Source organism: Pseudopipra pipra, chromosome 17 (genome assembly GCF_036250125.1).
Source record: "Pseudopipra pipra isolate bDixPip1 chromosome 17, bDixPip1.hap1, whole genome shotgun sequence".
NCBI lineage: Eukaryota > Metazoa > Chordata > Aves > Passeriformes > Pipridae > Pseudopipra > Pseudopipra pipra.
Genome location: NC_087565.1, coordinates 5,874,513 through 5,899,031, shown reverse-complemented (window position 1 = coordinate 5,899,031; position 24,519 = coordinate 5,874,513). Strand labels below are relative to the sequence as shown.

The 24,519-nt window shown below is 50.6% G+C and overlaps 1 protein-coding gene across 3 annotated transcripts in view; it reads right to left on the bottom strand.

The window, feature by feature from the left end:
• LAMA5 (laminin subunit alpha 5) overlaps positions 1-24,519 on the bottom strand; it is an 88,841-nt gene that overhangs the window by 26,967 nt on the left and 37,355 nt on the right. For 2 of the 3 annotated variants that reach the window (XM_064674061.1, XM_064674063.1), the window contains exons 3-23: positions 23,142-23,259; positions 19,338-19,456; positions 18,802-18,972; positions 18,504-18,601; positions 13,521-13,636; positions 12,519-12,637; positions 11,615-11,705; positions 11,326-11,460; positions 10,825-10,887; positions 9,495-9,635; positions 8,998-9,135; positions 8,615-8,749; positions 7,991-8,125; positions 6,285-6,422; positions 6,086-6,138; positions 5,795-5,894; positions 5,284-5,336; positions 4,772-4,877; positions 3,852-3,951; positions 3,496-3,652; positions 1,701-1,839 (exon numbers count right to left, since the gene is read on the bottom strand). In XM_064674061.1, coding sequence (XP_064530131.1) covers positions 1,701-1,839; positions 3,496-3,652; positions 3,852-3,951; positions 4,772-4,877; positions 5,284-5,336; positions 5,795-5,894; positions 6,086-6,138; positions 6,285-6,422; positions 7,991-8,125; positions 8,615-8,749; positions 8,998-9,135; positions 9,495-9,635; positions 10,825-10,887; positions 11,326-11,460; positions 11,615-11,705; positions 12,519-12,637; positions 13,521-13,636; positions 18,504-18,601; positions 18,802-18,972; positions 19,338-19,456; positions 23,142-23,259 — 2,425 coding nt within the window. Of the gene's footprint in view, positions 1-1,283; positions 1,414-1,700; positions 1,840-3,495; positions 3,653-3,851; positions 3,952-4,771; positions 4,878-5,283; positions 5,337-5,794; positions 5,895-6,085; positions 6,139-6,284; positions 6,423-7,990; positions 8,126-8,614; positions 8,750-8,997; positions 9,136-9,494; positions 9,636-10,824; positions 10,888-11,325; positions 11,461-11,614; positions 11,706-12,518; positions 12,638-13,520; positions 13,637-18,503; positions 18,602-18,801; positions 18,973-19,337; positions 19,457-23,141; positions 23,260-24,519 lie in introns of all 3 variants that reach the window. The other variant, XM_064674064.1, reaches the window with a different exon arrangement.

Here is a 24,519-nt window from a genome sequence, read left to right as displayed (position 1 = left end):
TATTGGCTGCAATTCCTATGCTTGGAAAAGGCTTCCCTTTTTTCAAGCCACATCTTCTGACTTTACTTCTTTCCAGGCTGCTTGTCCTTGATCACGTGAAGCCTATTCCACTCAGGTAGAGGGTGGCTGAGCATTTCTGGAGCCTCCCAGGGATGCTGCCCTCCCAGACCCTGTGGTTGGTGAGCCAGTCTGGTTGTTTGTCTTCAGCACTAGAAAAATCAATCAAGTGTTGCTTCTGCACATGGCATGAAGCACATTATAAGGTAAATAAACTCTGCTGCTGGATAGGACAGATTAAATACTTCCTGACCTTTGGTGGGATCCTAAAGCATGACCATGGCTCATGCTTCTCTTGTCTTTCTACTGCGCAATATGACTGGCCATAGAAATAAGAAGCAGAAAAATAGTATCTTGGCATTTCAAACTTTGCATATCACATCAAAGGCAGATCACCTTCTATGTCAATTTGAGACAGAGGAGAGAACATCACACACTGATAAACTGGGTGTTTGCTGTTGACAGCCTTGTGCTGTGCATGTATGGTCTGGAGGAAGAGCTTCAGCAGGACAATGTGGCTCTGGCACTCGAGGGGGTAAAATCAACCAGCCAACCACCCATTAGGGCACCTGCACAGCCTCAGGTCTGTCCCCATGCAGTCTTGCTCATATTGTTTCCCAGAATATTTGTTCTCCAGGCTTCTAGGCTTGTTCATACATCTTTTGATGTCTCTTCTTCTCCAGCAGCTCTCGGCTTGATAAGATGCTGCACCAGAGTGCAATGCCTGTATAACATGCACAATTCCACTCCACTTCCAAACCCCACACCATGTGTGAAGCCTTCAGCCTAGTTTGGGAGATGTGCACAGTACGGGCACGATTGCCACATCAGGGCATCTGCTAAATAAAACCACATCCAGCTGCCAAAGTTTGGATCCACTTCCCATCACTTGGCTCTTTTTGGTTTTGTGGAAACTCAGCTCAATTCTGCTTGGGGCATTGGGGTGATCTTGTCCCATGCTGGAAAGATTGTATAGAATTGTACAATAGTCTTATCTCCCACAAGCGTGGCTGATCTCAGTCCTCAGTGTGCAGCCCCAGGGCTGCTGCTGCTGCTTTGTTAAATAAAGGGGGCTGCAAACTCAAATCAGCCTTTCAATTGGAAGGGCAGGACTAATGGGTAAAGCCATATGGAAGCGTCTTCTGGAAAGGATGATGCAGGAGGTTGCCTGGGATGGGGAGGAGGTGGCGATGGCACAGGGGAGCAGAGCAGTCTGGGATCCTTACCTCTCCTTCGTGGCTGATAAGCTGTAATTTTGCCATACACAGTGGCCCCTCCTGAATTAATATACCTCAGGATGACATGGAACAGATAGAGCTCTGCCTCCTTCACGTCTACAGTGACTCTGATTTTATTCTGCAAAAAGCAAAAGAGCACATGGGGCACACGTCACTGGGGGCCAGCTCCTGACAGCCCACCCGCTCTGTGGGAGGGCCTGACCCACCTGCCTACCTGTCTACCTGCCTGCCTCTCTTCCCCCTCCCTCGCCATCCCATGGCACGGCTCTGGCCGGCCACCTGGGACGGGCACACTTGGGATGGGCACACCTGGGACGGGCACACCTGGGGCAGGAGAAGGGGCAGAGGAGCAGTGTCGCAGCGTGGGATGCTCTGAGTTAGTCTAGAAGTGAAAAATGCACTTACAGTTGCCACAAACATTAAACTTTCCTTCCTCAACGACCGAGACCCTCCCTTCCACACTGGCGGGCCCCCGGCTGACGTAGCGGAAGACGAGGCGGAAGAGGTCGGGGGAGGTCACATTGAGAGTCACCACTACCTTGGGCTGGTGGGAGAGAGAAAGGGGAGAGAAGCAGAGCACACCTTCAATTACCTCCACCGCCTGCACTGCCAGCCCAAGCGCAGCTGCTCGGCTCACTGCTCCCAAAGCAACATGCCACAGTGCGAGGAGGACACAAGCACACGGACCCTACTGCAGTCACGGCACATCATGGCACTGTCCTCTTTTTGGGACCAGCCACCGAGGGAGCAACCTGCCTGTGGGAGGGGATGGAAAGGCTCTGACCACATCTGGAAGGTGCTGTGGCACAGCAGGGGGGTTGGGCTATCCTGGGGCACACACCATGCCAAGGGAAAGGTTTTAAGAAGCTCTTGCTTTTGTTCTTGGCACGTTGCATCTGGGCTTCGTGTGCCATAACCAGCCAGCAGGTACCAAATGCTGAAGCACCTGCACTTGTGTTTATGGGGCACTGCTCAACTACCTACAGAAGAGGCTGGGAATTGAGCTGGTGCCTCGTCCTTGGGAGGTACCATCCCAAGGGCTAATGGACTGTGCCACTGATGGTGCACCAGCCCGTTGCCCGCCTGGACACTGTTTGGCAAGACCCCAGTTAAGGAGATGCTTAAGTTTGACCTATTTCAAAGAGATCTAAGCTTAAATAACCTCCTGCCTACAGAGCAAAACTGGGGTCTGCCCAGGGAGACTTCTAATGAGGGCTGTGCATTCTCCAGTTACACTCCATCTTCCCACTTGGAGAGCAAACTGGTATGATCTTGAGGAGAACAAACTACAGGTGAAACCTGCCAGCAGGAAGCCACATGCCAGCCCTTTTATTGAGGCCTATTTCTATCTCAAATGCCAAAACTGGATGCAACACTAAAGCCACAAGCTTGAGCATGAGCTCCATCCTTAAGCTTTAACGCTAGGATTTTCTCGAGGAAGCCTACAGGAGTTCATTGCTTAGCTCCTACCTACAGATTCAGTGGGAAATGGCCCCTCTGTTACTTTACCTAAGCATGAAAAAGTGAAGAAACTGAAAGTACATGCATGAGAGTAAGGACCATCTTACATGGGACAAGACTGTCAAGAGAATCACTGCCCTGCATCCCAGCCCCCAACACACACAATTCTGCAAGGGCCATGCAGAAGAATCCACCGTGGAGGAAAAAGGGTCGATAGATGAAACAGCTTCACTTCTAGGGCTTACACAACTCCAGATTAGCATAAACCATCACTACAGCAAACCAGCTAACAGCAAGGGGCAGAGGCTGAAGGGTAACAAGAGGTCCAAGCTGAACATGGAAGCTAAGGAGATTACTTATTTTTGGAAAAGGGAGGAAAGGTTATGCTGAGTTGTAGGAAAGAGCAGTCAGATGAAAGAACAACAAGGAAACTGAGAGACAGCATTTACAGGCATCCCTGTAAGTAATCACCAAGCTACCTTTGTCTAAATGGATTAGGATGTCACGGGATTTCCAATTTAGGATCTTTCCCCTCATCAGTCTATGCTATCCCCAATGCTACAGGAAGTATCTGCACAAACAGGCTATATATACACTGTGCTGTTTATGTTGGCCATCATGTCACTTTGGGGGGTTGAGAAGCACTTGGGGTGAAAGATGTGTGCCAAAAGCACATCAGTCCTCCACTGGCCACATCCTCCCCAGAGGGAGCTGGGCTGGGATGCAGGCACAGGCATACCTGGATGGAGGACATCTGTGCATATCCTCGCCAGCTGAAGCCCTCGAACTCCAGGGGGTTGTAGCCAAAGCGCACAGCACGGCCAGAGGGTGTGGTGCCTTCTTCCAGCTCGAATTTCAAGTGGTGAAGGTCAGGGAAATAATGGTCCCGTGCAGGTCTGGGGAAGAGAGAGAGCACTGCTACCTACTGGGCTACCTGCAGGGAGAGGCAAGAGGACACCTCTGCCAGGCACGTGGCTGGTGTGGCAGCTGCCCAGACAACAAGGTCCTCATCCCCGTGGTGGCAGACGACACCATTCCCGAGGCAATGAGTGGGAGGCAGAGCACTCCAAGGTGCATCTCCTGCTGGCAGCTTACTGTGTGCAGGTGGGACCGCGTGTGCTCTGCCGGCAGCGACAGGCTCCGCTCCGCTCCTCGCAGGACGGCCCCAGGGACCCGCCGACGTCGCACCGGCAGCCTGCGGGCAGGAAGAGCCTGTTTATATTCCCTCCACGCTAACAAGCTCCTGGTCACTAATCAAAGGCACGTCCCAGCAGGCAGGGAGCCTTGGGCCGCTATTTTTACTCCATTGTATCCGTTTTCATATTTGGCCCCGGTCCCACTTGGATCGTCTCTTCTTCCACCTCAGTGCTGAGCTATTTCCAGGCGGCCCGGGAGGAACAAGGTCTGCAAACCCTCATGGCTGGGTGCCGCCAGCAGCAGCCTTGCTCCCTCTTCCCAGCCCTGCCAGGACTGTGTGGGCTGGCTGAGAGCGTCCGGATCTCCTCCTTTACCTCTTCCCATGGGCATGATGGAAAGCAGCCAACCCCACGTGTCCATGCCACCCACTCTCAGCAGGAGGATGGCACATGGATGCAAGGACACAGCCAGTGGTTCACACACACCAGTTTGTGGCACTCTGAGGAACACCCTTCCTGGCTGTTTGCTCCCCAGCCTGACAGAGTTGTGTCCAGTGGTGGTAAAAGTGTGAACTCAGGTCTCCAGATCCACAGAAGATCCAGCCCCTGCTCTGGGCCATGGTATAGAATCATAGAATCACCAAGGTTGGAAGAGATCTTTAAGACCATTAAGTCCAACCATCAACCCAGTGCTACCACTGTAACCCCTAAAGGACTAAACTGTATCACCCAAAAACAATGACCCAAAACAGGAGGTGGAACATCTCTTGCCTCTTCTCTCTACGGTCAACAATCAGTTGTCTATCCAGAGCTGTGTGCTCCAGGGTCAGTTCTTGCAGCCTCCCCTGTTCACTCAAACCCATCACGAAGGGGACTCACCTTGGCATCCAAAGTAATTTGCATTCTCCACATTGAAGTAGCCGTCCCTGCACGCCGAGCAGAACTGCCCGCACACGTTGGGTTTGCAGAAGCACTGCCCGTCGCCCTAGGAGGGAAAAGCAGGCATGGAAACTCATTCCCTCCTGTTCCTTGTCATGGCTAAGCTGTTTCTCAGTTATTTGGGTTCTGGTCTGAGACACTGCAGAAGCATTTTTGAGTTTCATGCTCTACATGGCTTCCTGCGCGTGGGTGGGCCAGATAAGGGCCAGATAACTTAAATTACCCAACAATGCAGGCAAACAAAAATCCAGGCATCCTGGGACAGACCCAGAAATACTTAGGTGCCTAATTTATGACAGGTCTTAATCCCACGTTCTCATGCAAGCCCAGACTGTGGTGCAAGCTTTGAGAGCTCAGTGTCAGGCCTTTCCAGCAGCTGCAGGGAGAGACAGAGCTGAATGCTCCCAACACAGCACACTCAGAGGAGCCTGGAAGCAGAGGAGCAAACCCACCTGCCGGCACTCTGCGATTCTGCTGATGGTGCCCTTGGTATCACACTTGCAGTCTGGAGAGAGGGAGATGAACAAGAAAGCCAGAAGGTCAATCAGTCCCTGAGAAGAAGCCTGATGGGTTCAGCACCCATCACACCAGAGGACACCGAAAAGGGCTACATTTCGTTGTGGACAGTTACTGCTGAGGACACAATGATTAAAGACATTTGCCTTTTCTGCATATTTGGCCATGAAAAATTAAGCGTGCAAAGTCTGTAGGGAGGGCTGAGAATGGCACAACTCATGGCACGAGCCTTATGTTTCATCCAAGCAAAAAGCTCCAGGCTCCAGCCTTTCCCCTCTCTATGTGGGGGTTACCCAGACCACTCCAGCTTTGACATGTCACTTCTGGGAAAAGACAGAAGGAAGGGCATCACTTCCATCCAGCAATGATGACCCCCCCCAGTTTGGGTTCTGCACCTTTACAGCACGAAGGGGACTTCTTGGGGCTGTGCAAATGCCATTTCCTTACTCAGGCAGCCGTAGGGATTCTCTGGAGTCAGGTTCCAGTATCCAGGCTTGCATCTGTCACAAGCTGGGCCTTCAACATATGCCCGACACGCGCAGGAGCCCTGGGGAAAGGGAGAGGGTGAGAAGAGCAGGTTAGAATTTGCAGTACAGTGGCTGAACGTGGGATCTGCTGCTCTGGTGTGGGTAACGGCTGCTTTCGGGCTGAGCTTAAGGTAGAACCTGGTCCAAAATGAGATAAAGGGGATCATGCAAAAATGACCTGCAGGGGTGGGTGGGTTCATTTGATACTCACCGGGGCCAGCGAGGGATCCGCAATCTCCAACCCTGCTGGGTTACAGGAGCCCACTGGAAAACAGAGGCACAAGGAGGGATTTATGGAACTAGCTCACACACCCAGGCTGTTTGGGGAACGATAAACCCATTTACCAGCACCACACCACTATGCCCCAGGACACTGGAGTGTCCCAAGACATGAGGGATAAGGGGACTACCTTCGCAGTGGGGGAATCCATAGGCTCCTGGCACGCAGCTGTCGCAGCGCAGCCCCGTCACTTTGGGCCGGCAGCTGCACTGCCCCGTGTCCTGGTCACAGGTGCTGTGCAGGGAGCCCTCCGGGGAGCACTGGCAAGCTGCAAAAGAAGGGAGAGCAACTGCTGGAGCTGCAGGGCACAAGGACTCCTGCATTCAAGGCTTTTCCAGCAGCAGTCTCTTTTTGTCTGCCTGACCTTCTCCGCCATCAAAGCAGCCAGAAATATGGGTTATAAATAACACACACGCTCATTCTTCGCTTTTGGTTAAAAACACCCCATCTTTTAAGAAAAACAGTACAAGCTGCAATGTTTATCACACCAATTCATATACATTTATGTGTGTTTTGGAGGCAGGGAAAAGTTTTGGTTGAGGAGAAGGGAAAAGTTTTGGTTGAGGAGAAGGGAAAAGTTTTGGTTGAGGAGAAGGGAAAAGTGTGATCTCATCCCCCAAAAGTTAGTCGCCAGTGACACATCAGGCTCTACAAAAGCCCAAACACCCAAGAGCAGCACTTGGTCCTCAGAGTCTGCCCTGTAGATGTTGTATGTGTGCAGTGGGGCTGCAGCACCAGGCCAGCAGCACAGCCTGGGCAGTTGAGGGCAAGGGCAGGGCAATGGCTCTGTGGCTTCCTGCACGACCTGCCTCCCAGGAACATATGCAGAGATCCTACTGCCCTGTTGCAGGAAAGGTCAGCAAGCTGCTGGGGAGCTGCCCATGCCTTCCCTGCCCAGCCAGTGCTCCTCAAATCCCTGCCAAAGGAGACGTTTTAGGCTGACATCCCCAGACTGGCTGATAGCAAAGCATTGCTCATAAAACAACGGACTAAAAAACCCATAAAAAACAGGTGGTTCTTTTCTTTCCTCGCTGTGGCTCCTCTGCAGCTCTGTAATGTGGACACTGCTTCATGAGACAAAAAAAAAAAAAAGGTGACTGCTGAACTCCTGTGAGACCATTTCATCTATGCCTCCAGCCTCTTCAAAGGCATATTGCCGGCATCAGCATTTGGGAGGAGTGCTCTGCCAGCTGGCACAGCTCAGGAGTCTACATTTAGTACAGTGCAAGAGGGTGATGATGCTCTTTTGTTCCCTCAGGGAAACTGTATCACGGATTACTTTTTAATGAGCAGTAAATTCTTGCTGGGAGACATAAGAGTACATCTGGCTTCCAGTTGGGCTGCTGACAGGGAGGGAGATGAGGACGCTCTGCCCAGAGCTGGGGAGGACTGGTCAGAGTATTTTGGGCCACAGGCATCTGCCACAGGCGTTGCTCAGCCCAGGCAACTGCAGCTCTGGTCCAGGAGCATTGCAGTGCCCAGGGAAAAGGACAGAATCACAGAATCCTTTAGGTTGGAAAAGACCTCTAAGACCATCAAGTCCAACAGTTACGCATGGCCCAGCCTGCCACCAAACCATGTCCCCAAGTGCCATATCTACATGTCTTTTAAATCTCTCCAGGGATGGTGACTCCACCACCCCTGGGCAGCCTGGTCCAGTGCTTGACAACCCTATTGATAAAGAAGTTTTGCCTAATATCCAATCTAAACCTCTCCTGGTGCAACTTGAGGCCATTTCCTCTTGCCTCATCACTTGTTACTTGGGAGAAAAGACCAATCCCCATCTGGCTACACCCTCCCTTCAGGCAGTTGCAGAGCAATAAGGTGGATACTCACGAGTGCAGCTGGGGTACCCGTAGAAGCCCAGGGCACACTGGTTGCAGGTGTGTCCTGCAAAATTCATGTGGCATCGGCACTGGCCAGCTGGGCTGCAGTTGTTGTCCACAGCACCCCGGGAATCGCAGGAGCAAGCTGTAAGAGCAGGACTGTCAACAGCCTGATGAACCCTGCAATCTGTGGCCAACCACTGCTGGTCTGTCATTCAGCCCCCCCAGGAATTAGCCATTTCTATCAGAACTAAAATAATTTGTTAATTCCCTCGCATGTCAGGTGGTATTTTCAGCTGGAGTCATGGTCATACCAGGAAAATGCCACTGAGGGTTTTTTACAGCCCATTCAATGTTCCCCAGCAGTTTAGTAGGTTAATGCACTAAAGTGACATGCAAAAAAGGCATAAGCTGAGACACCAGGTCACAGCAGGGTTGTGATGTGGAAGTGTGACTGATAAAAAGTGCTTTGTCTTCCAGGCTTTGATGTGATCCATGACCTCCAAAGCAAGCCTGCCAAATTCACAGTGCAAACCACATGGGTTTGATGTCAAGAAACACCAAAGCCTTACAAAAACAGGTATGTTTTGTAGAAAGTGACAGACCAGCAGGAAACAGAGGTTAAGGCCCTTACCATAGCAGTGGGGGTAGGAGTGGTACCCAGGACTGCACTGCTCACACCGTGGCCCAGCAAACTCGGGTCTGCAGAAACAATTCCCGACGGAGTCGCAGCCTCCTGGCAGTGTCCCAACAGCACTGCAACCACACACTGCAACACAGAGAAACCGTCTGCCCTGTGCTGAGAGCACACAGCAAAGCTCATGGCAAGTGTCTTTTCCTCTGAAAGCTTCTCAGGTGGGTATTTAGGTGCTGCTCTAAGAATTCAACCCATCAGTCTCTGTCCATTGCACATACTCTTCAAAACGCCCAAAACCCCACTTTCCAGTCCTTCAACCCTCTGCCACAGGACTCTGGCTGTGTGTAGCCACCCAGGCCCACGGGAGGATGGATACTCACACTGGCACAGAGGGTAGTTGAAGTAGCCTGGAGCACACTGGTCACACAAGTGCCCTTCAAATCCTGTTCGGCACAGACACTGCCCGGTCTCGCTGTCACAGGTGCCATCATACTGACCAGGGCCAGAGCACTGGCAGGCTGGAAAGCAACAAGAGCACTAATAAATAAGCAGGCTCTTCATCTTTCCCCTTCCTAGGGAAGGAACCAAGAGCACTTGTTCCTCAGGGGTAGAGGAGCAGTCGCTGGAGAAACCCTGGCAGACAGAGCTGACAGCAAGCACGCCTGGCTCATAGCTCACATCCATAGGGAATTTCTCAAGGGCTCCCCTCAGCCTGGGAGCATCAGGGATGGGTAGAAAGCAACAGCAAAAGTCATGGGAATTTGTCACTTAGAAGTAGGGCTGGAGAATTCCTCCTCCCCAGCAAGGAGAGGTACATTCCTGCCCAGCAGGGGGGTGAGCAGGGCGAGCTTGGGGCCACTGACCCCCAGTTACTCACGCTGGCAGCTGGGTCCATAGTGGCCTGGGGCACACTGGTCACACTGTGTTCCCTGGAAGTTGGGCTTGCACACACACATCCCCACACGAGGGTCCTTGCGACAGGCGTTGCCTTCTGTCCCACCGGCGTAGCAATCGCAGTCTGGAGAGGGGACACACAACAGGCAACACCACACACGGCTGTCAGTCGAGCTCTGAGGTCCCACAAGGACAGGGCAGAAGGTGACATGAGAGGCAACAGCTCAAGCATTTGCCCCTCCTGATAACCTTCCTATTAGATGCAGATATTTTAACCAAACCCTGCCCAGGCAATAAGCACCCCTGGCTCGTGGGATAGCTGGGAGAGCTCAGCACCACACAGGTGTGAAGGTGCTGGGTGGGCAGCTGGGAAATGCACAGGGCAGGCAAATGCTGCTTCCAGGAGCCCAGGCAGAGCTGATTCAGTGCAGCACTACCTAAGTGCGGGAATAACCAGAGCCTTCAGCTAACCAGGGTGAGCTTTGAGCTTTCTCTCTGGTCACTCCACGCTTAGCTGCATGCGAGGCCTCCCCACTGCCAGGGCAGGCAGGTGCTCTGGGTGAGCAGTGCTGAGGCTCTGAGCCAGCCTTGCCATCACTGACAGCAGTGGTGTGGGGTGCTGGGCTGGGAGAGAAGAGCAAATATCATCTGAGAACTAGAGGGAGAGGAAGGTGAGGAAATGAGAAGGGAAGTGAGAAATTCCAGCTCAGGAAAGAAAAAAAACTGTCTGGAAGATACAGAGTTTAAAATATCAGAAGGAAGGAAAAGGTTATCTGGAGCGTTCTGGGGAGCATGAGACAGAGGAGGATTCGGTGGGAAAAGAGACAAGAAAAAGCACAAGGGAGTAGATGAACTGAGAGGAGTGAGTATGAGAGAGGAGGGAGGTGGAGGGGAGCAGGGATAAGGGCATGGGTGAACTTTCTGAACAACACAGAAAGTTACACAGAGGGAGCAGCTGCCCGTGCACACTTCAGAGGCACCCACAGCAGAGCTCCCAGCTCAGCCACAGCCCCTCCATGGTATTTCAGGGGTTTCTCACAGGGAGGCCAGAAAGGGCATCCCCATGTGGCTTGGATCCCAGAAAAAAGTAATTACACAGGCATTCAAAGCTAGAGTTTTCATGTCTATAAAAGCAGGGATCATAAAACTTCCTTTCCCCCACCCTCAGCTGCCTCCTCTCTCAGACTACTGCCTGTCTCATACAATGTATGTGCCCAGTAAGCTGAAGACCTGATCTTGCATTGGATGGGGAGATGCAACAAAAATGATATCATGGTGATTAGCAAAACATCAAGGAAAACTGCACTGCTTACTTATTATCTGTCCTGCAGGAAGCACTTGTTCTCCAGTATCGTTGTGAGTGAAAGCTGGAACAGCTACGCAGAGAAAGAGACATTGCACAGGTCATCACACACCCTCAAAGAAATCCTGTCAGAATATCAAGGGCCTGACAATCCTAAAGCTGAACAGGCTGAATGAAAATGTGGAACATGGAACAAAGCACAGATATCCCACTAAAAAACAATCCATTACAGCCCTTGTTAAACTGTCTTTCACAGAAGTGAGAGGTGAAACTCCAGCAAAATGGAAAGCTCCCACTGACTCCACAGAGCTGAGTTCAGACCATTCAGCTCTGGTCCAGCTTCCACCCAAGCCAAATGTGGGCTTGTTGCTACCTGAAAAAACTCTTCCTGGGACCAGAGTGCTAGGTGGCATGGGGAAAAGGCACATGAAGAGCAGCCACAACTGGAGCTCTTGGCTCTTCCCACACCCCCTGGGTCTGCGGGATCCCAGATCTGATCACCCGAACTTACGGTAACAGTGGGGAAAGTTGAGGTATCCCTCAGCACAGGCATCACAGAGCTCCCCAGTGTAGTTGGGTTTGCAGTAGCAGCGGCCAGTGAGGTCCTCACAGGTGCCATCAGTGAAGTCAGACTCACAGTTACAGCCTGCAGAGAGGGACAAGTCAGCAGCAGTGTCACTGCTCGAGACCCCAGACCCCCTACACCAGAAAAACCTCCCAGCCCAATCCTCCAGACCACCCTCCCCAGTGCCACCAAGTCCAGGAGGGCATCTATGACCTACAGAGGAGTTCACACTCACGATAGCAAATGTATGGAGAGTCGATGGGGTGGTCAGGGGACCGATAGTATCCCGGGATGCATCTCTCGCAATTGATGCCAGTGGTGTGATGCTGAAAGACAGTGGGTTAGAGGGGCATCAGTTCCTGTGCCTGCAGGACTCAATGTTCATCTGCCAGATATACTAACAGCCTCAGGTTACAGAGGAAGCAGCTCAGGAGTGTCAGCATGCAGAAGACATAAATCTGCTCAAAATGCTGCATACACCAATTTGAAAACAAAGCATTTCCTCCAAACTGTATCCTCCCATAAACACAGAGTGAGTTTCAGGTTCATATCTGACCTCAAGCCCATTTCACTTCCCTCAGATGGTAAAATGTCCTGACCACTTTGTGCTTGCAGGATGGGAGCAACCTGTTTCCTCCTAGCAGGAAAGCACAGTGAAAAGTTTCATACCACTACATGAATTAACCAGGGCACAGTCACCTTGGGTAGGGAAGAGCTACTTTACCACTTTCACTGGGAACTTCAGAGATTGAGAAGACTGGCATTATGGTGGGCAGAGAGAGATCCAGGGAGAGGGCAGCACCTGAGTGCTGTGAACTAGGCAGGGACCTCCAAAAGTGCTGAGCAGCAACCTGTCCCTCCCAGTTCCAGTGCCTCAGCAGACCAAACCCTAAAGCATCAGGAAGGTAGTGGTGCTACCCAGGGGACGGCTAGAAACCCAAGTGCTATTTTAATTACTGGTGCACACTCCTTTAATCCATGGCAAATAGACTAAACTTCCAGGGAAAGACCTAATGTAGGTAACAGAGGGTGTGTGAGGGGCTTGGTGGAGGTGCCAGCAAGGCTGAAATCCAGGTTGACAGCGGAAACAAACACAAAAATTTGAAAAAACCTTTTCTACTGGAGCTCTTCAGCCCTACCTGACAGTCAATACAAACACCTCCCCCTTCAAACTTGTCTTCACGACTCCTGCTGGCTTTGTGGCGATCCACCTCCGGGTCGTAGTAGCAGTCATAGGCATGGCCATTGCAATTGCAAGCTGAAATACAAGGAGACATTAGCTAAGCCACCAGCCCATGGAGATCCTTCAATCTCCAGCTGCATCTCAAGATGTGAAAGCTCCTTTGTGGGTCTGATGTTCAATGGGTTACTTTGCAATGAGAAATGATGCCTGAATGCATCGGGAGGGGTTACGTGATCTCCCAAGCTCCCAGAATTCCTTCAGTTCAAAAGCACAGAAGCAGCAACTCTCTCACAAAGTCTGGTCGGCAACCAGGAGAGCACGGTGGGCACAAAATCACAAGTAAAATATGTGCAGGCGTGTGTGGACGAGCAAGAGAAATTACCCAGCTCTGGGGCCTCAGAGAGTCTGGTTTAGAAAACAACATTCTTGCCTCTTGTATCCCACCCTGGATGGAGGTGAGCTGTAAAATTCAGCACCCAGTGAGGGGGCTTTATAAACGCACAGGATTAAGATCCTTTGCCACCCTACACATATAAGACACCGTGTGGTGTAGCTGTGCTCCGTGCTCTGCATTCCTAGTACAGCAGGAATTCCACTGTCGGCACTGACCAAAGGCTTCTCTGGACAAATTAAGATGTCCTGTATGTAAACACGTCCAAACGTAATTCATCTTGGAGACAGAATTGAGCAACGAGACTTGCCTGCACGAACCCTCGGACACGCAGGAGGAACTGGAACATAAGCAGAGTCCAAATCCCACACAGACCTGGTGGACCTCCCTGTGTGAGCCTCAACTGAGCACCACCAACCACTGTGCCAGTGACCTCCCCGTCACCCAGTCCCGCACACCACCAACCCCACCGGTCCAGGGAATGGCTTCTCTGCACCGCAGCATCCAGGGCTGGTGTGCTTTGCAAAGCAGCTGGAAAAGGAAGGGAAAATCCCAGCTCCAACTCACGCTGGCACTCGTTTGCGCTGTCGGCAGTGGCAGGTTTCCACGGGAACTGGTTGTAGCCGGGGCAGCAGCGATCGCAGGACCCACCGCAGGTGTTGTGCTGGCAGTCACACTGCAGCCTGCAGGGAGGGGAACAGGGCACAGACAAGGTTGGGGTGATGACAGGGATGTGTGGGATGGGGACCTGCCACGTGACCCCGCTGTGCAGAGCTGCCACTAGTCAGATACATGAACGACTGATATTTGCAAATCCAAATATTCTGGAAAAGAGGCGTCTAAGGCATTTTTTTCAACTTTTTAATTGCTGATTTATTTTTTTCTGAACTGAACACCAAACTTGGCTCTTCCAGCACCATTCTCTCCCTTCCTTCTCCTCCACCATCACTCCTCTCTTTTTCATAAGGAGACAAGGATTAGAGAAAAATCAGCGTGACGCTGCTGAGTCAGCTCTGCAGACAACAAAATGTGAAATGGTTGCAGGTGGCAGTGGTAGAAGCCTGAGCTGAAGCAGATTACTTGTGTACGGTAGTGTGGTGTAGGGACACAAGGATGTCCCCACCACTGTGCGGGGGCAGCGTGAAAGGAATAAATGACAGCTCAGAGCTGAAGAGGCCACACAGGTGATATCTGCTCCCCCAGGTGTACCTGTGCTGCACAGAGGAGCCACAAAATTTGAATTAAGTCTTTTAGCAGATGCTGGCCCCATGCTCCCTGTGAAATGCACCTCCTGCTTTCCAGGCAGGGCCGTTCTGGGTAAACAGGCGGCTCCGGAGGCGCCAGGCAAAAAATCTCGACAGTCAACCGACAGATCTCGTCCCTGCTCGACCGCAACGGTGATTCATTAACAGCAGTGACATCATCTCCAAAACCTCCACTTAGCAGAAGGCGATTCCCATCCAACACAAACGCGTTCTGTTGTATTAGACTTATGGATAATACAACATGTTCCAGCTTTTATCTGTGCAATTACTCATTTCCCCTCAGGGCCCATCTGCCACTCCCATCTCTCCCTCCCTCCAATGCTTTTCCATTCAAAAGCAGTGTTTAAAAATAAATGTAATTTTTTTAAAACATCAGAGACAAAAGGAGCAGTCATTGAGGGTGAAGTGCAGGAGTGCAGACACACTCATCCGTGGCTGCAGTGAGCTGAGTGCCAGGGTTTCCACCTACATGTAATTTTAAGATGTGGGACCTGCAAGTGTATGTATTGCCAGACAGAGGCAGCAGCATGATCTCACTGTAATCAAACACGGGATGAGCTGAAATTTTGCGGGAATGCAAGCAGGATCCACATTCAGCATGTTTGCTTCAGCCAGAGGGGTTGAGAGGTAGGAGGTCCCAGTGCTGCTCCCAGCCCTGCTGCTGGTCCTCCCCTTGAAGATGCCACGGGATGCTTGGCCGCAGTCAGGCCTTTGAGCACTTATCATGCCCTGTCTCTGCCCAAATTCCCAGGCTGGGCTGTGGCTGGCAGAGTCCTGGCTGAAGCCTAAGTGGCAGAAAAGTGCCCTGAAATATTCAGTAGGAACTTTGTTCTCCCAGTGTTTTGCAGACCCCAGGGGGGAGACGCAATGAAAGGCAAACTTGGGCCATGTCTCTGTAAGAAAACCACCCACAGACCTCTCACCTGGCTGATTACCACTCAGCACTTCCAAAAAACCAAAATTTTAAGGGTTTCTTTCCATGGCAGCAGCTGGAGATCAAAATTAACATCCATATACATATGTATGGAGAAAGATGGTCACTGAGTCAGGGAATTTATAAACCTGCTGAGCAGCGTTAATCTCCCTGACTGGAGGACATGGCCCCAGCCACACACTCTGGCTCCTTAATGTTCAAGATGTTTGAAAAGCACTGGTTCCATTCCCAGAATGCAAAGAGATGGCACTCCACGAGTAAAGATGCACATTTCAGATGGAGAAGGAGTTATTTATTTAGTCTGTGCTGTCCAGAGTTGGGAACGACCTCTTGGAGAGTTCATCTATCGTGGCTTTACTGCACCTTGTGCTGAATCCATGCTGCTAATGAATTATGGACAAATGTGCATAAACTACAATATTTACATGTTTCATTGATTGAATATATACAAGGAAGAAGAGGGAGCGGCTGTGTTCACATAGCACATATTTCCTGCTTGTCCTGACATAAGAGATGAAACCGCAGCCTTCCCACTGGAATTGATGCTCAGTAAGAGAGACTAAACAGTTTGCAGTGAGCAGCTGTGGCAGAGGTGAGAGCAGCACACAAGCATTACAGCATCTGGATTTGGCTGGGACATCTGAGTCGCACAATCAGGAGAAAAAAAAAAAAGCCCCTTCCTCTGCTTCTGACTGTACTGAGGAAAAACCACCTGCAAAAAGAGACTGACAGATGGCACAAATCTACCAGCACACATGGTGCTCTTCCTTCCAAAATGGGAAAGAGGAAGTTAGAGTTCAGGATCCAGCAGTGGGAAAGCATCCTTCATCTGCAGACGTGTATCTGACCAGCCAGGCTGCTGTTGTCTTGTTGGTTATCTTCAGCATCAGGCACAGAGGCAGAGCTGGACTCTCCAGTTGTCTCCTCTCTAGCTTGTGGCATCTGTGATGGGTGCACCCACAGAAACAGTTGCTCTTATCAGACGGATGTAGAGCCCTTGCAGAGTTCTCCTGAGCTCACGTCATGTTAACACACCTGAGCAGTTGCATGTCAACACAGGATTCCTTGTCTGGGCTCTCCGTGCCAGGTTCCTGCTGATGCTTATCTCACTGCTCCCAGGGTTTGCCAGGAGAAAGGGCTGTGCCTGATCCTGCTGGTGTTCATCTTTAACCAGAACATTCCTTCCCTCTGTTTAATTCAGCCCATTCCATCTTGGGGCAAAGACAGACAGTAGTGAAAAGTGCAAAGAGCCTGGAGGAGGCTGTACCTGCCCACACACTGCAGGTCCCTGCTCATCCACACTCACACAGGGCCCAGACGTGCTGCCAGCTTAACACAGCTGGATGTGCAGCCTCCTTAGCTTGGCACTTCACAGAAACTTTCCAAAGCTGGATAAACATTATCATTTATGGCCAGGAAGTCAGCTCACAGACATGCTTCATCATGTCCCAAAGTCTTTGCCAAGGTTTCACCTCACCTCTATCAGTGCTCATCCTGCCTTGCTGGGCAACAGGCCCAAGACACACAGGGTGTGCAGAAGAGGGAAGTTACAATGAGAAGCAGAGACAACGATTGGGACTTTTAACAGGGCCAGGCCAACCAACATTCCTCTGTTTGCATTTCCTTGCCCTGTTGCTGTCACCCATCAGCATCTGAAGAGGCAGGACATGTGCAGAAGGACACGCTGCACAGATTTCTGAAGACATGACATGTTTCTGTCAGCTGGGGCCCATGACTGGAGGGGACAGTGTGTCTGAGCCCCAGCTGGCATGTAGCATTACAGCAGGTATCAATGAGCTGGCTCTATCCTGTGTCAGGGTAGGAGGGCTGGGATGCCTTCCCAGCAGTGCCCACTTCAGCAGGAAGGTTAGACACAGCTGCTGCTGGAGCCTGAAGAACGGCAGCATTTCACCAATTACTCATTTTCTCAACTGAAAGTATCATATTTCTGCTGACTCCTCTGTGCTCCTGGGCTTGCTAACAGGGTACAGCAATGCCATGAGAAATTCTGTTTACCCAGCACCTTTTCCTGCTGTATCCCAAAAGACTTACAGCTGTTATGTGATGACTATACAAAGCACCCAAGTAGGAAATGTTTTCTCCTCCAGTCCAGTGCAATCTGCTCTGGGTGAAATGCAACAGCTGCTTACCAATATGTGCTGCAACATCAGAGAACAGTTTGGGGTCAAGAGCAAAGATGCCAAATGCATCCAAATGAGAGTGGAAGGAGGAAAATTCTGGGAAGCAAGAGACAGTTGCAAGTAAAAGTAGCACTGAACAAGAATTTCCAACACATCTCTCCTTGCTCAATTTTCACTCCCTTCCTGGAGAGCCCCAAGCCATTGATTCACTCAAGAAATGTCATAGCATTTCCATGTTAAAGAATGATTTGGCCCCATAAAGCCTTTTGCCCTGGTACACAGGTGTACTGGCATCCAGCAACACCAACGTCTGAAAAACAAGGGACTGTACATTCAAATATTTATGAACTTCCTTTTGTCAGACAATTTGGCACACTAAGGCAGACTTGCTTACCAATACATCTTTGTTTTAATACTTAACAGCTTTAACCTTGGCTGGGAGTCACTGGAATTTTATTTTAGAAGATCCAAAAGCTCCACATGATCCTGATGAGAAAGAAATACAAGCTTCCCTCATCCAGCTGAATCTACCCGTCCCTTTTATAAAGGCAACATTCAAGCTGCAAACAGATGGCTAAAAGCAACACTTTCGTGGCTGGAAGCAGCTCTTTGGCATTCCAAATTGCCAAGGCAGATGGGAAGAGTCCCATAAGCCAAAATGTAACTGCTTTGCATGCTCTTTTTCTTTTGCAAAGAGTAATTGTTTAGCTACATACATAACCAATTTATGGTTCTTATGATTAGAAATGGCCTCTGGTTTCATGGGGACTCTCATTCTTATCTATTTATGATGAGACAACGCTCATCTATTTATGAGAGCATTGTGCCAATCCTTAAGAAGTCATGTGGGAAGCAAGAGACTTCTCTGAACAAGTTCAGAAACTAGCCCTAGACTTGGATGGAAAACCTCCGTGTTCAACATTAGTATCCTACCTTTCCATTCCAGCACTCTGCTCCCATGGGATGGCAAAGTTGTGGACAGGGAAACCAGACCAGGGAGCTGATCTGGCTGAAAAAAGAGTCTTACAAAACATTTAATTTTTGCTGCTTTGTCTGGAGCAGTTTCTGATTCGTTCTCAGGGCAGAGCCACGATCAGCAGTGCTGGTACAATTATGAGCTCAGGACAGGACACAACTCACACTGGCATCTCCATTCTTAGCACAATAATTCAAACGCTTTTACACAGAGCTGGGACTTTGAAAAAGGTACCTGTAAGGGTCATTGGGGTCCTTGGCATCACAGACGTCTGCGTGGCCGTGGCAGACACAGCGCCCGCCGATGCTGATATCTTTGATGCTGTAGTAGTACTGCAGAGCACAAGAAGAGTTGGCCATTAGTATCTTTACAAATAAGATTTGTAACTGTTCTACTGAGGATTCAGCAGGACTTTACCCAATAAAATGATCCCCCCAAGGCAACATCCAGGGATGTCTTCTCCCCAGAGGTTGCACGCACAGCCCTCAAGTAGTTCCATCTCACTAGCAAGAGGCATCAAGGCCTGCCTTACCCTCCTTGTCACCGTAGGGTCCCTCAAAGCTTTGCCCATCAGGTGCCCGAGCAGAGTGTTTGTCTGCAGGAAGCGCAGTCTGATGTTGGTGGCTTTCGTGAAATTCCGCAGGAGAGGAGAGTAGGAGAAGTTCATGGCTCCTGGTCGCCCATTGACCAGGGAGACAACAATCTGTGAATGGAAGGAGGGAAAAGGCCGGCATGGATGGGGCCTTGAGCAACCTGGTCTAGTGGAAGGTGCATCTGCCCACAGCAGGGGGTTGGAACAATACGTCTTTAAGGTCCCTTCCAATCCAAACCATTCTGGGATTCTATGAGAAAAATCTGTGTAATCCTGTGGAGTGGGGGTAAATTAATTTCTCCCTTAGGTGAACCCAGTTATCCACATGACCGAATCAGTTCCCTGCCAATCTCATTTGGTGTAACCGAGTAGTTTAAGTGGCATCCGAAAATCAAGAGGGAACCAATTAGTAGGAGTATCTACAGCCACTGAGAAACCCTGGAAACTCCAGGGGATGAAAATGTGCAACTGCTCACCTCCCCATTTTCCAAAGGCACGATCCGGGAGTATTCAGTAGTGCAGATGGCATGGTCGTCCCTGGTGATACGATCCACGGTGTGCTGTCCAAACTTCTCAATGCAGTCCCTCTTGGAAGCTGTTCATCAACCAGGGAAGACAGCAGTTAAGAGAAAAGGAACAATTCCAAGCCCTGTATGGATTTTCCCACGCTGACCACAGGAGAGATGGGTGTATGATCTTCATTAAGCATTTACTACATACAGATTGCTTTGTATCATTAACTCTGTCACATGTGAGGGAGTCACTGTAACAGTAATTGGTAGAAAATGCCCCAAATCACCTCCCTGCTGTAAATGAGGGAAGTGAGAATGGCTACTGTACCTACTGCAACCACCTGCAGAGGAACCCACCCCTTTATTTTGGCATCAATCTCACAGCTGAACCAGCTTGAGATCTAACCCTGGTCTGGATCTGTAGCCTGGCTGGCACTGGATTTGCTGCACTGCTTCCACTGAACTGTGGAAGGGCCCTTTGCTGCCAGGGCTCTGCTCTTGATGAAGGAGCTGTTCCATCATTTCATGAGGCTCCTAAACTTCTTGGGTCAGTCCCAAAGCTAGCACAGAATCACACAATGGACATCTCCCACCACTTAGGGCGGACATGCAGGTGTGGGGAGGGGACTGCAGTATTTGGGAGAGGCAGAGCAACTGCCTGCAGGATGTCTCCTTCTCCCACCTTAATATGAACTCTGCAATTGCTCTTAAACCAACACTACAAAACAGAAATGCCAAAGCCACCAAGAACCACCCCCTGGGGACAGCAAACGAGGGCTCCTGCCACTAAGTGGCAATGCAAGGCTGGGTAAAGCCAGGGGACAGAAACGGTGCTGGCTCAGCGACCTGCTTTGGGGACACAGCATGCCAAGACTCTCCTTGCAGCTTCAGGGATGTCCTGGCCCCTGTATAGGTTCTTCTGCAAGTCCAGCACCCTTGTCCCCAGGATGTCTGACATCCCTGTGCTGGCAGGGCCAACCAAACCACTGTGAACATGCCGGGACAGCTCAGGACCTGATCATGCAGGGTGGTGAGCACCTACATCTACCCATGCAAAAACCTACATTGTGCCATTCTCAAGGACTGTTCCCACAGGAAGAGCCTGGACAAAGGCTGCTGGTCTTCCCACTCCCATTCCACCTGTGCCAGGACCTCACAGCAGTGCTGTGCGTGCTGAAGCGTACGTTGCTGCAGCTTTCCTGAGGGTGTTTCCATGTGGAGAAGAAGGAAGAAAAGGCAGCCAACACAACCTGCTGTTCCTGCCAGCAGTGTCCAGCTCACACAGGAAGCTGATGGGGAAACGTTAACCCAATTCAAGGGAATAATCCTCCAAAATCTGTCGCAACGTGCTTCAGGAAGGCAGGTCCTTCATTCCATGTGCTGCTCGGGTAGGCTGAGCCAGGCAGGAGGAGCAGCAGAGAGCTTCTGCCTCCCTACCTTCACCCCTGGCCTGCACCCACCCACACCTTGTCCCAGCAATGCAGCCTCACTCCCTGAAACACTGTTTTGGCAACAGTGAGAGCTCAATTGTATCCAAAGGAAGATGTGGAAACATTTAACATAAGGTCTCTGGCCGCCAAGCTTTCCTTTACTAGGTGCTTTTTTTAAAGGCAATTTACTTTTAAAGCCCCAGGCGAGGAGCCTGTCACCACTGGCTCAAGATGATTGATTTCCAGAGAGCTGCCACGGCTGGGCATGGAGACAGGATGCTCAGCATGAGGAAAACCAAAGAACTCCTCCAAATCTACAGAACTGTGTGAGCCAGATAATGGGCACTCTGAACTAAAGCAGAGTAACCCATCAGCTTTAAACCCCACCAGTGCTTTAAGGAAAGACAGAAAAGGATGGAGCCTTGCTCTGTGCAGTGGCTGCCTTCCCCTCTGCAGTGGCACTGCCCAGCAAAGCCAGACCAAAGGGGCTAATCCTGCACCCTGATCCTGCACAACACCACGAGGCTGTGTGGGACCGAGCATCTTTCACATCCTGCCCCCATCTGAAACGCTGTGTGGGGAGCCTTTCATGGGGATAAACACCCCCATAAATCTCTCCCCAGTGCTCCTGCTTCTCTTTTGGTGGCTGAGGAAAGCACGGTGCCTCCCCACCATGATGAACAGACCCGCATTGCCACAGTCCCTCCAGCCCCCCTCCCTGAGAGGATCCATCAGCTGCAAGGGCAGATGCTTTCCACAGCAGGCACTTCTTCCCTACTCCCAGAGAGCTAAGCCCAAAAGCACCTCAGCAGCCTGGCTGGGGGGCCTGGGGAATCAAACACCTCCCACGATGAGCGTGGCTTGAGGGGCAGCGCTGAGTTGGGGTGGACAGTGCCACCTCTGGCAAGGCTTGCTGGCATCTCTGGAGAACACTTGCATTTCTGCCAGCTGCTTTTAACCCTCTTACTGACCTGACACGTGTTTTTATTAGACCACCTACAGAATTCCCCATGCCAGAAATAAACCTCCAAAAAGGACTTCTTGTGCTAGCAAATCTGGCAGGTTTTGGAGCAGCCACCTCTTTATTTCCATGGGAATTTTCCACTGGGCTGTGTCACTGCATGTCACTTCTCCAGAGGGGTGGTAACAGGGCCTGATGTTGCAGGAAGAAAGAGGACTCCAGATGTTGCAGCTTTGCCACTACACACAGGAACAAGCCAGTGGGACAAGAGCTCTCCATGCAGCCCCAGACCTTGCAAAAACACAACTGTAATGGGCCCCAAGAGAAGTTTCAGAGCTGGAACATAAATTCTCAGAGACTATAGAAAAAAGCAAAGCAGGAATTCGACAGCACTAATTCCCTACTAGCACACAGCAGAGAAGAAAACATCTGCACTGGAGAGGAGGTACCACACTAAGGCAACACAGCAGTAACATGTCTGCAGCTCTTTCTTGCACAATAAGGGGCTCAAAATCCAAAGCACAGGCTGACAGGTAAGCCAGAAATATGAGCCTTCAGGGACAGCCCAGGGCAAGGCCTCCAAGTGCTCCCAGGTCCTTCCTTGCCAGGTTTTAAGCTCTGGCTGTAGATCTTAACTCACATCTTCTCCCAATTACTGCTGCTGCTTCTGGGAGGAGCTGGTGGTTAACAAGTTCCTCAGCATCCGGCTACCCCACAGACCCTCTGGGAGAAGAGTTTTGTAGAACCAGCTGTTTCTTAAGGTTTTAATCAGAGAATGGGGAAGCCAAATGCACAGACTGGATCTCCACAGCCATCCTGTCCAGCCAGCTGTCTCTGATCCCACCTTGCACAGCGGCAGGACAGCGGTTCCCTGCCCTGCATAGGCTGTATCCAAGAACAGGGGACAGTTTTTGGCTTCCAGACTTTTCTGTGACAGCAGGCACTTGGAAGTGAGCTGCTGTTTTGCATCTGGAAGAGCTGAAATACACCAGTCTGGGATAGTACAGAGCAGACAGAGAAGAGGGCAGGGAGGAGATGACAAGAAATCTCAGTTCCAGACCTTGATCAGCAATGCCCAATTATTGACACCGGTGCCAACTTTGGCATTCCCATAGATTTGGGTGGGCATCAATGACAACACTTTAAAAAAGACATTTAGTCATAGAGAGTAAAAACATTCTCCTACCCTGAGGAGCATCTAAGCTTCAACTCTTGCAGCCTTATTGGGCAGAAGAAACCCAGGACATGTGCTGCATCACAGTAATGACACAGAAACAGCTCCAAACCCAGCCTTGTGTTTGCACGAAGAGCCCTCTTCACCACGGCCTCACTACCTGGCACTGAGCTGCAGCTCTCTTGCAACACTGAAATACTTACAGGCAAAATACTGCCAGGGCTCGTAGGTGAGGCCGAAATCAGTTGATCGCTCCAGCACCCAAAGGTCAGGACGGGGGGAATTGGCAAATTTGATCAGGACATATGCCACGTGGAAGAGCTGAAAGAAAGGAACACAGAGTCAGTTGGCTGTTTGAGGCATCAGAACCAGGGAAAGCTTAGTGGGATCCAAGTGGAATGAATGAGCTGGCACTTTGCAGATCCTGCTGCTCACAAGCAGCCTGTGGAGCAAAATCCTCCGTATCTAAAAGGATGGTGATATAACACGGCTGCTGGAGGGAGCCAGATTAGGGAGCTCAGCTCCCACTGCGTGCAAACAAAGCACAGACTTTGTGGCTATGGGCTGTACCCAGGTTGTGCTGGGTGACACCTTAGATTTAGCCTCGACCTAAGCAGCCAGCACTATAAACCAGCTATGACACTGTTCTGGGGGACTTGGCTTTTGGGCTGTTCTTGAGGTAAGAGGTGACACACTGACCTGCCAGCCAGGGAACATCCAACTGCACCTTGCAAACAGTATCACTAAATCCTCTTTTCTTTTTTATAAGGCATTACACTTGGCAGCCCTGCTTCATCCACACAATCTGTGTTTTGAACATGGTTGCAGAAAAGCCCCAGCACAGCTCCCTCTTCCCCAGATGCCACAGGGAAGGGAGAGCAGGAGACCCACTTGGCTTCAGCACAGATCCAACACTGGGCTTCTCCCATTTGTCTGGACACTGACATGTGCACACACACTCCTGCCAAGTATAAAATAAACGTACTCTTTAAAGAACTAAAATGTCAGTGCTAGAGAGAAACAAAAGCCCCAGCAGAATTTCCCTTCCCCGGCTGGCACTGGCTTGCTCCAAGAATCCCCACTCCATCATCCTGTCACAAAGTGATATTTAAAGGCAAATAAAGTTCTCTTATCAGAGAAAATTCCTAACGTCAAAAACAACCCAAAAGGGAGTTTAGTGCTTGAAAGGCAGAGATTTATAGCTCAGGAGTCCTTCCTCATGCAGAGCTGGAGTTGCATGAGCACATACCCCCCCAAAGGTAACAGGTATCCAGAGGTACAGTTCTGCAAGGTGAGGACAAGGATGGCTCCGTGCCCATCCCAGCCCACTTGTCCCAGCCATGACCAGTTGCAGGAGGGCCAGAACAGCAGCCACCACCTCAGCCCTGCCCCAGCCACACACATCGCTGAGCCAGAGGGCAAATATTAATAATAACATGCCTCCAAAATAGCCCTGACAATCCAAAAAAGACTTTTTAAAGGGCAGAAGAAACAAGGAAGAGGCATTTGAATCTACCAAGTCATCCAAAAAGCACATATCTTGTTATGGTCATTCAGACAAGGGGTCCAAGTGCTGGTGTA